This window comes from Microtus ochrogaster (genome assembly GCF_000317375.1).
Source record: "Microtus ochrogaster isolate Prairie Vole_2 chromosome 14 unlocalized genomic scaffold, MicOch1.0 chr14_random_1, whole genome shotgun sequence".
Taxonomy (NCBI): Eukaryota; Metazoa; Chordata; class Mammalia; order Rodentia; family Cricetidae; genus Microtus; species Microtus ochrogaster.
In genome coordinates, this window is record NW_004949096.1 from 36,083,096 (window position 1) to 36,094,480 (window position 11,385).

The 11,385-nt window shown below is 49.7% G+C and overlaps 1 protein-coding gene across 1 annotated transcript in view; it reads right to left on the reverse strand.

Moving 5' to 3' along the window:
* Positions 1–5,666: 5,666 nt before the first annotated feature.
* The window catches only part of Mall (mal, T cell differentiation protein like), a 26,658-nt gene continuing 20,939 nt past the window's right edge, over positions 5,667–11,385 (reverse strand). The window contains exons 3-5 of the mRNA XM_005364446.3: positions 9,762–9,929; positions 8,439–8,561; positions 5,667–6,407 (exon numbers count right to left, since the gene is read on the reverse strand). Of these exons, the coding sequence (XP_005364503.1) occupies positions 6,345–6,407; positions 8,439–8,561; positions 9,762–9,929 (354 nt within the window). The 3' untranslated portion in view covers positions 5,667–6,344. The remainder of the gene's footprint in view (positions 6,408–8,438; positions 8,562–9,761; positions 9,930–11,385) is intronic.

The following is an 11,385-nucleotide window of genomic DNA, read 5'->3' on the forward strand; positions in this document are numbered from 1 at the left end:
CCAGTGAAGATTACCCCAGCTCAGGACCTGCACCCCAGTGAAGATTACCCCAGCTCAGGACCTGCACTCCAGTGAAGATTACCCCAGTTCAGGAGGATGTCCTAACTCTTCACCCACTGAGCTTCTGACCTCAGGCTGGTCCATGTGTGCAAATGTGACTCTCTGAGGCTCTTCCTGCCTTCCCATCACTGTAGAAAAACACAATTCTGTCTCTGACCAGAATACATCTAATACATCTAATTTAGATGACTGATCTCCCCTTGCCTGTGGTTCTCAGTACACTTGACAGCTAGAGTTCCACCCTGGGTCATGAGCATTTCCCAGGGTGTTTACATGTCTCCTCCACTTCATCACTGACTGGTTACCCCATCTCTGAAAACACAAATAAAATCTGTACCATCCGCTTCCAAGTCTATAATACGTTCTTCTGTGCTATATGATCACCGTTTTACATTAAAGCTCTCTTGAACTTGCAGAGAACTCAGCATCCTCTTCAGGCACTTGAGAGAGACTCTGTTCTCAAGGCTGGGAGGGAACTTACTGTGGATGCCAAGCATGTTCCTTATGGTTGTAAACAGAGGAGTTGGGAGCAGCTGTGGAAGGCTCCTTGGCCCCGACTTCCTAGGCAGACAAAGCATGATGGTCTGCAGGAAGAGTCTCTGACTCGTTTTACCCTCTCACACCCCCCCCCCAAGCCAGACAGCCTTTTCATGTGGTGCAGATTTGCATATGTAACACACACACACACACACACACACACACACACACACACACACACACACACACCGGATGCTTCCAGAGCCCACAGTGGTTGTGTGTGTCACGAAACACCAACAGTAAGTACATGAGTGGTTCTGGGGGTTACAGGGAGGACAAGGTCTCTATTGTGGAGACCTTACAAAAATAAGCAAACCCCATAAAATGTAGTATTAAATGGTGCAGTGGTTTGAATAGGTGTGGCCCCATAGACTGATGTGTTTGAATGTTTGGCCATAGGAAATGGCACTATTAGGAGGTAAAGTGTGTCACTGTATATAGGATGTCCTTCTGTATATGTGTTACTTTTATTGGTTGATGAATAAAGCTGTTTTGGCCGATGGCTTAGCAAACTAAAGCCAGGCAGGAAATCTTAACAGAGATATAGAGAGTAGGCAGAGTCAGGTAGATGCCATGTAGCCACCCAAGAAGCAAGATATGAGGTAACAAACCATTAATCAGACTGAATACTCTCAAATGATACAGCTAATTGCTTTGCTTATTTTTACTCATTTCTGTTGAATTATTCTAGGGAATCGTTCTCTTTAGTTAAAATTTTCAGCTCAAGAATTCCCATTAAAAGCCGGGCGGTGGTGGCGCACGCCTTTAATCCCAGCACTCGGGAGGCAGAGGCAGGCGGATCTCTGTGAGTTCGAGGCCAGCCTGGTCTACAAAGGGAGTTCCAGGACAGGCTCCAAAGCTACAGAGAAACCCTGTCTCGAAAAACCAAAAAAAAAAAATTCCCATTAAATTCCTATTAATAATCTCTAGATAAATCATCCTTCAACTGCAACCCACTCACCCGAGTACTGTAATGTGCCTGGAGGGAGTGGGTTAGGGAAGGGAGAAGGAGAGGGAGGGAGGGGAAGAGAGGAGAGGAGGGGAGAGGAGGTGAAAGGAAGGTTGGCATTGTGAGGGTTCCTTTGCTCCACTGTAAGCAGAGTGAAGAAACAGGAGACGATGAAAGTCAGGACATTTGGGAGCGGCTGTAGACAGTAGAGTTGATTCTTTCTGTGCCTGTGGCTACTGTTACAAATTACCACAAACCTGGTAGGGAATTATTCTTTCATCATGTAGAGGCCACAGATCTGCTGTCAGGACTGTATTTCCCCTGACAGGCTTGCAGGAGAACCCGCCCTTTGCCATTTCCAACCTCTGTGTCTTCCAGGCATTGCTGGAGTTTGGACTGCAGGACTCCAGTTCCCATCTCAAGCTCCCCACAGCTTCTCTGTGTCTCTCTTCTGAGTTTTTTTATTTGTTTGGTTTTGGTTTTTGGAAACAGGGTTTCGCTGTAGTTTTGGAACCTGTCCTGGAACTAGCTCTTGTAGACCAGGCTGGCCTTGAACTCATAGAGATCTGCCTTCCCCTGCCTTCCAAGTATTGGTATTAAGGTGTGAGCCACCATGGTCCAGCCTCATCTGCTCTCTTTAAGAGGACACTTGTAGTGATATTTTGTGTTCTAGCAAATGAAGCTTGCCTGAAGATCACAGAGCAGAGCTAGAGGCCAGGGGTGGTGGGTTGCACACGCCGGAGGCAGAGGGATCTCTAATACTTCAAGGCCACCCTGGGCTACACAAGATTGAATCTGTCTCAAAGAGAAACAGAGCTTCTACAAAGGTGATCCCAGCAGTTGGGATCACGTGCCTTTAATCCCAGCATTAGGGAGGTGGAGACAGGAGTGATGTGGCTGGGTAGAGAGAATACAAGGCAGAAGGAGACAGGAGCTCAGAGGCAGTGTGAGGATTGTCCCGGCAGTCAGTCTGAGGACAGGATCGCCCCTTCGCACTGAGCATTGGTAGAGGTAAAAGGTCTCTCTGGCGGCTGACCGCACTGCTTCTCCGATCCTTCAGCTTTCGCCCCCTAACATTTGACTCGGGGTTTTGTTTATTAAGACCAATTAGAATTCATGCTTCAGACGGTTGTCTTGACATGGGGCTCTCCCAACTACCTGCCTCTTGAATTTGTCTGTTCTTGGAGTCATCATGTAGGCCAGTGGTTCTCAACCTTTCTGATGCTGCGACCCTTTAATACAGTTCCTCATGTTATGGTGACCCCTCAACCATAAAATTATTTCTCTGCTACTTCATAACTGTAATTTTTCTGTTATGAGTGAATTGTGATATAAATATCTGATATGTGACCCCAGTGGGGGGCCGAGACCAACAGGTTGGGAAACACACTTTAGGCAGTTCCATCCATGGGCCCACGTGGAGTGCGTTTGTACAAGCCCTGCTATGTGATGCGCCCAGAACAGGGGTCCGGGTTGGGAGGTGGGAAGGGCCCAGCTTCCTCAGCAGGCCTGATTTCTTTATAATCAGCTAGCCAGGGCCAGCCGGGGCACTGGGATAGCTTCAATGTCCACGGTGCAGGAAGAAGAGAGATGGCAACTTTTCAGTGGAGCTTCAGGTTGTGGCTAACAGGAGGCAAGCTAGGCAGCAGGGGTGAGTTGGGCAAGACACAGCAAGGTTTCTGCGTGTTCAGTCATCTGCGCTGGTACACAAAACTGCTCCGAACGGAACAGGATTCAACCGTCTTTCCCAAGGTGTTTCCTTCCCCTCTGTGAACTAACTACTGGGAAGCAGTGGGCAGGTACGTCAGAGACTGAAGAGAAAGAGGCACAGAGAAGTAGAGGAACTGGGCCACACTGATGCTCCAGGGAGGACCAGGGGTGACTAAGCAAGACTCTAATGCACACCTTGGTTCCTGAGCTGTGCACTCTGGGGAGAAGTCGGTGATGTTCACAGTGATTCCCATTGAAGAAGAGCCTGCGTGTGGCCCTCCATGAGCAGGGCCCAGTCTGTCCTGAGATGTGCTTTGCCTCAGATTCCCAGTGGATGGTCAATGTCAGACTGGGGGACGGGGAGCAACACCCTAACAGCTCAGTCGCCTTCTAGTTCCACTGCTAGCCCCAGAGATTAGACTTTCTTTTCAGATTTTAGCGTTTTGTTTCCTCCGTCCCTGCCTTTTCAAAAGAATGTAGGTTATTTTCCAGAATAGAGCCCGTGGCTCTATTACTTACTGAGTACAGGGTACCTGGGTGGGACTTAACAAAACCCTGTGTCCCTAAGGCTCAGGAAACCCATGAGATTCTCTTGGGGACAGTGTCAGGGAGTTATTCTACATTTTCTCCAAAGCTGACTGAGAGATGGGGTCTGAGTGTGGAACCCTAGGAAGCCAAGCGGGAAAGGAAGGGGTGCAACAAATCCTGCCACCCTTTGATCTCCAGGAGGTGAGGCCCTCTGAGGTGTCTGAGGGCCTTAGGACTTCCCTCCAGGGGTTTGGGGAGACTCCAAATTGAGCAGAGAGGAGCCAATGCTGCAGCAGCTGTGGGTATAGCTAAGGGTAGCCAGGCCAGGGTAGAGCATGTGCTGTGAGCGGGGTGGGTGTGTCTAGAGAGTTGAATAAGACTTGTGCTATAGGGGGAGAGAAGAAAGAGTGGGAGATGAGGCAGGGAGCCCCACAAAAACCCAGCTCTGGCTGGTGGGATACCAACTGTGTCTAATTGCTCCCCAGTGATGGTGACACCACAACCCAGAGCCCTGGAGACAGATTCTCCCTTTCCTGACAAGTAAGACAAAATGGCTGTGTTTCTGCCCTTGGGGACTTTGGTGGTCTGAATAAGAACGAGCCCCATAGGCTCATGTATTTGAAAGCTTGGTCCTCAATGAAACAGCTAGGTAGGGATTAGGTGTGTGACTTTGTTGGAAGAGGTATGCCACTTACAGTAGGCTTAAGGGTTTCAAAGGCCTCTCTCTCTCTCTCTCTGCAACTTGCAGATGAGATGTGAGTTCTCAGCTGCACAGTGCCTGCTCCCACCACACTCTCTGCCAGGGTGACCATGGGCTCACCCTCTGAAACTGTAAGCAAGCCCCCGATTAGATGCTTCCTTTTGTAAGTTCCCTTAGTCATGATGTCTCTTCGCAGCAACAGAACACCATGACAGGGACTTAGCTATGAAGGATTACAACAACCTCAGGGGTGGTTTTTTTTTTTTTATTTGTAATTCTTTACTACCCAGGGGTGGTTTTGATGACACTGCACGGAGGACTTAAAAAAAAAAAAAAAAAAGAAGATGGCTGGGCCAGCTTCCAGCAATATCATATAAAGGCGAAAGACTCCATACTTCCCAGTATACAAACATCTTTTATTTGTACGCTGCCATTCAGTAAATATTCAATAGTGAACATCACAGACAGCTGCCAGGCTACAAAACAAGAGAGAAGTGTTGACTTTTCAAGAAATCAGGGCAATGTAAGTGACTGGTAAACAATAGTGAAGCCAGGTTGCACCCCACCCCCTCCCAACACACCCAAATGGAGAAAAGTTAGATTCAGTTAATTCCCTGTTATTTATTTATTTAGGCAGTCGTGGGCAGTGTCCTGTTGGCCTGTTGGGTGAGGAAACCCAGCCACGCAGGAGCCTTTGGCTAGGGGCTGAGAGACCCTCCCAGGTGATGACGCAACAGGGAGCCCCGCGGATTCTGGGGTTTTCACTTGACCTCATACTTTTTCTTCTCACAAGGTGTGTTCTTAGAAAAATGGCCCCCAAACACAAATGCCCTTCCATGATGAATCCTGCAGACTGGCCCCACTCAGAGGGTCTCCAGGAAGAGCTGGGGGTACGTGGAAGTGAGCACAGCCCTCCAAACGGGTCCTTTCACAGCCTCCCCCCCCTCCCCCGGCTCCAGTACAGCAACTGCTTCTTCCTGCTGTTTCCAGGAGGGGCTGGAAGGTAAATCCATGGTTGCCATGTTCCCATCTCCTTCTCTGAAGTCTTTCCTGAAGGATGAGGAAACTTCTGGTCCTTAGGTTGGTCTTTGACGCTCCGTGCAGGTACACTGAGCCCAGACGTTTCTGAGGGACCTGGTCTAGCATTAACTGGCTTGTCCAGACGTTTCTGAGGGACCTGGTCTAGGCATTAACTGGCTTGTCGTTCCCATTTTGACTCCCCAAGCCCAACCGCTGTTTCTTCCATAAATGCACCCTCTGAGTTGGTTTTATGTGCGGAGGAAGCAGGGGCGGGACGGGAGGAAGAAGGCAGAGGGGGGACAGCCGCTCCAGGGTAGCAGCAGTAGCTACAAGGGAGGTCTGCATAAGGGTGCTATGTTAGACCTACAGGCCTTCATGGAGCCTTGCTGATCTTAGAAACTAAGATTGACTATTCCTAAACCTATCGTGGGGAGCACCATTGCCGAGACAAGAGATCCTAAACAGGAGTGATGGCAGAGCTGGTATTTTGACTGGTGAGGGGTTCAAAGTTGTTTTTCTAGAAGAGCTGAATTCACGGTAAGTAACTTCAAGAGGCAGTCATCTTCAAGGCGAAGGGTGGAGGGCGGGGTGGATTTTCAGGGGAGGGGCCAGTCATCATTGGTGGGGGACCAGTTTCCTCATAGTCACCGTGAGGAGTAAGAATGTCCAGAGAGACAAATGCCGAAGTGGGCCTCTGCACACATTCCAGAAAGACGGTCTGGTGGGTGGCTTGCTGGACTTGTGTTTATCACCCGGATGGCAAACGGCAAGACCTGCTTTGGGGACAGTCACACACGGCCTCTGGAAAGCGAGTCTCACTGGCTTTGGTTCCTTGGCCCTTCAGTGGTAATAGATGCTGAAGGCGTGCAGAATATAGAGCAGGGTGGTGAGGAAGGCGAAGAACTGGAGAAAGACAGGGAGCGTTAGAGAGGCCAGCGCAGGGCCCACCCCCAACCCAATGCCTCTAGATCCCCCCACCCGGCATTGTGTTCCCTGCACAGCTGAGAGTAGTGAACACTGGGCAGCCACTCCATCCTCCGGGATCCCTCTTTGCATATTGCTAGGGCCTGCATTTTCCATCTGTTCTACCCCGGGACCTCCTCCAGCTGCAACCTGGGCCTCTTCACCTGTCCGTACCTCCCTCCCTCCCCGGGACCTGCGTCTCCCCGAGCCTCTGTGCTCATGCCGCTCCCATAGCGATGCTCACTGGCCCTGAACTCTGCTCGGAGCACCTGTCTGCGACTGTCTCAGGTTCTCCTCAAGCTCTTAGTGACTCACTCCGCTCTCCTAAAGCCACTAGGTTCAGTCAGCCTAAAGACCTCCATCCTCTCCAGCTACCAGTGAGAAAACTGAGCTTCCTCTCACTCCTTCCATCTAACTGTTATGGCCAAAGCCAGCCTCACAGTCTGCTATCTGACTGGCTCTTGGTACAACCCAACCTCCTTTGTGTCGGCCTCCATCATCCCTCACTAGGACTTCTCAGGTCCTCAGTTCATCTCCTGTCTACTCTGCCTCCTCTATTCTGTTCCAGCAGAGAAACATGATCATGCCTGAAATTGAGCTTAAAATGACACAGTGGCTTTCCTTAGGTGGAGACCACTCCAGACTCATTGTCCATCCATCCACCCACCCACCCACTAACCCATCCATCCATCCATCCATCCATCCATCCATCCATCCATCCATCCATCCAATAACAAATAGCTTTGAATCTCCTGCTTCAAGAATAGCTATTGCTACCAAGTGAGCAAGATATGAAAAAGTTCTTGCCCTAAGACATACATGGTGACACATGCCTTTAATGCTGCACCCAGGTGACTAAGTCAAGAGAATGACAAGTTTGAGGCCAGCCTGGCACACAGGAGAGACACTGTCACAAATATGAAAATGAGTAAATAAATAATGTCTGCCTCATGGAGGCTGCATTTTTCAGCAAGAAGCCAGGTGAGAAGGTCCTCTACAATAGTCAGATGGGGCCTCTACAATAGTCAGATGGGGTAAGACAGGGAGAGTATGGGCGGAGAGAGCAAAGGGGATGCTGGGTAGAGCAGGTCCTCTACAATAGTCAGATGGGGATAAGACAGGGAGAGTATGGGCGGAGAGAGCAAAGGGGATGCTGGGTAGAGCAGGTCCTCTACAATAGTCCAGATGGGGTAAGACAGGGAGAGTATGGGACTATGAGTTTAATGAAATCCAAGAGCCTGGACAAAGAGGAAAGGGATCAGGGAGTCTGGAAGACAGCTGGGAAATGCTGTGGGCTTCCCAGAGGCCCACAGAGTTAGTTTGGTACCCTGTTTTTACTCTGGAGACAGTGCCCCCCAGTGCAGCCTTGGCCTCTGGCATGGCGTGGGAGCCTGTGGAAGCCGAAGGGTGACATGGGTCATGTCTTCTCACACTCAAAGTGGAGTTGAATTTCTGTCACAAGAGGGTATCATTTCATAGTAGAGAAAGAGACAGGTGGGCTCAGAAGCCCGCCTCTTGGGTACCACCACCTGGGCATCAGGCTTTTTCCACAATTTACTGTGCCCACCTAGCCTTGGCTTCCATTACCTAGCAATGCCATTTCTGTGGACTTCTGTCATTGAAACAAAGGACTAAGAATAGCTGACGGTGCCCAGCAACTCAGACTCAAGCAAAGCCGCTGAACCTCTCAGCAAATGTCAGTAAGAAAAGAGAAATGTGGTTCTGTTTGTTTGGGGAGAAAGAATAAAACTCTGAAGACTGTGGGGAGCAAGGCTGAGTGGGACAAATGCAAGACAAGAGGGGGTCCCTGAAGTTTGGGTGCATGCCCACACATGCATTTTCCCCTCCGCCAGGCTCCTGCAGTTTGACACAGTTGTCCAAAACATGCAGGACAGCGCTGAACTGCATGTAATGAATGCCCTCCATGTGTGCACGTCTGTGCCACTGCCTAGTAGCTGCGCCGCTACTCACCGAAGCTGCAGTGTTGATGTAGTACTCGTTTATGTTTTTCTGTTCAGACATAATAGTGGCGTGTGCTTGCAGGACGGCGGCACTCATGTACAGGATGCCTGTGGTTCCATGGTACAGACTGTCCTGGAAATGCAGAGCAGAGGCAGGGGTTGATGTTGTTCAAGTGAACACCTTCCCTTTTTCTACACAGCAGGGAAGAAGGGGAGAGAAAAGTAAACCCAATCCCTACTGCCCTTTCTTTGCCAACCCTCCCCCGCCCCAGTGTTGTGTATGTGTGTGTGTGTTGGGAGGGGACACAGCATGCATGTGGAGGTCAGAGGATAACTTATAGGAGCTGGTGCTCTCCTTCCACCATGTGAGTTCTAGGGGTTGAACACAGGTTGCCGGGCTTGGCAGCAGGCCTTTGGCTGAGCTATCTCCTTAGCCCCTGATTTTAGTTTTGATGCTCTATGTTATGCTGTCAACACAACAGGAATGTCCTGCAGCAACTAAAATGCTCACTAGCTCTTGAGGGAAATGCACCTTGGTTAATCTGCATTTTGCAACCTCTAAGGAAGTGTAGGTCACACATGCCATGTCAGAAATTCTGTCCCCAGTGCACATCTCACCATGGGAGCATCAGGGCAACAGATGTGCCCCACTGCACAGGGCTTTGTAGAGATTCAAACGCAGGTCCTCATGTTTACACTTTACCCACCAAGTCATCTCCCAGCCCAGAATTATTTTTAAGAAATAGGACCTTTTTATGTTGCCTAGACTAGCCTTGAAACCTAGGTTCAATACAGCCTCCTGCCTAGGCTTTCTAAGTTACTGGGAGACTCTAGGTATACATTGCCTTTTAGTTGAAGTGTATGAGTGTTTTGTCTACATATGTATATGCCTATACATATTTCTGTGCACCACATGCATACAGTGTCCATGGAGTTCAGAAAAAGGGTGTCAGATCCCCCTAGACCTAGAGTGACAGATGGTTGTGAGCCTCCATGTGGGTGCTGGGAGCTAAACCTGGGTCCTCTGCAAGAGCAACAAGTACTCTTTACTGCTGAGCTCTCTCTCCAGGTACTATTTTTAACTTCGGGAAGATGTGTACAATCCTAACAAGGAGAGCAGCGGAGGGAAGTACAAGGAAAGATGTACAAATACGTTTTCGCTTTGGATTAGTAATCAACACACTAAAATCAGCAGCCTCGGTTTCCTAGGGATCTCATCCCAGTGGGGTCTTCTCATCCCAGGCCTTTCACTCTGCCTCCCCTGCCCAGAGAAGCACATTGTCCTTTAGAACTCAGGACACCAGCCCAAGAGGTGCTGTCCCCTGGTTCTTACCAGGACTCTCCAGGACGCAAATCGCTTGTAAAAGCCCAACAGGTAGGACAACAGGAACATCAGGGAGATGAGGAACGAGGTGAGTGACACGTACAGCACCCATCCATGCAGCAAGGGTGTCGATACATGCGTGGCGGCCACCAGAGTCCAGACCAAAAAGCCAAATACCTGTAAGAGAAAAGCACAGACGTGACTTTGCTTGTGCCTTAGTGAAGAGACACCACGGCCGTGGGAACTCTTAGGAAGAAAACGTTTAATTCAGGGGGCTCGCTGACAATTTAAGAGGTTCAGTGAGTTATCGTCATGGTGGGGAACATGGCAGCATGACTGCTACATCTTGCCGGCAACAGGGGATCAACGGACTCGCTGGGAGTTATCCTGAGTTTATGAAACCTCAAAGCCTGCCACCACAGGGACACACTTCCCACAGAAGGTGTGGCCCAGATGTGCATTCTAGCTTCAAGGTCTGGATTAAAGGCGTGTGTCACCTAGCCTCCTCCAACAAGGCCACACCTAATAGTGCCACTCCCTGTGAGTTGATAGGGCCCGAATACATTCAAACTACCACAGTTTGCTTGTGTGTGGGTGGGAGGACTCCCTTGGCAGAGCTTCCCTGGCTGAAAGCTCAGCTCAGGGTCAGAAGGTGGGTCAAGGAGCTTGCTGTCCAGCCTGACAACCAGACTTGGATCTCTGGAACCCACAGAGGGAACCTACTCTTCCAAGTTGTTCCCTGATCTACACATGTGCACGCATGGCATGTGTATTGTATGTGTGCACACAGAGGAAGGCTGGCCTCTCTGAATCATGGTCAAGTCCAATCCTATAAAATTAAGGGTATTAACCAGCCTTGCAATAGGAAAGACCCCCAGTCAAGTTTGGCCACCTCTTTTAGCCTAAGCAATGTTGATGGGTAATTTTTAAGACCATCTGAACAAGTTGTTAATGCTTAAAATGGACTTTTCACATGAAAAAAAAATTACATTTTTTTTTTCTTGAGAAATCCACGGCTCAGTGACTCAGAGCTAACCAGAATAAGTTGTGACTGCATCTTTTAAGGGACCTAGATGGGCAGGAGAGATGGATCAGAGGGTAACAGCCCTGACTGCTCTTTCTTCCAGAAGCCCAGATTTGAGTTCTAGCACTCACATGGTGGCTCACTATTTGTAACTCCAGTTGCAGGGGATCTGATACCCTCTTCTGGACTCCTTGGACACCAGAAATGCATGTGACACACAGACACACTGGCAGGCAAAACATCCCCACTTATAAATAAGAGGACCTGGAGTCCTTAGCAAGCCTTGTCCTCTTGGCCAACCCCATGCCACCCTGTGACGTGCTCCTGTCACTTGCTTCTTCTCCTGTCCCACTGGGGGCTTTCCTGGCCTGTGAGCAGCTGGTTGAGGCTTGTCAGGCGATAGTGGCTAATGTTCTGGGATCAGTTGCCAGTGTTCAGTGTAATTCCAGTTTAATAGCCTGTATCTCTGCCCAGGCATTTGCTGTTCTCTTGTCAGTCACACCTTCCTCTTCTTTCTTCAAGGGTCTCCTTTGATCTAAGCTGCACTTAGCTGTGATGGGTGATCCCGGACTGTGATGGGTGATCCGGGCTGTGGTGGGTGATCCCGGG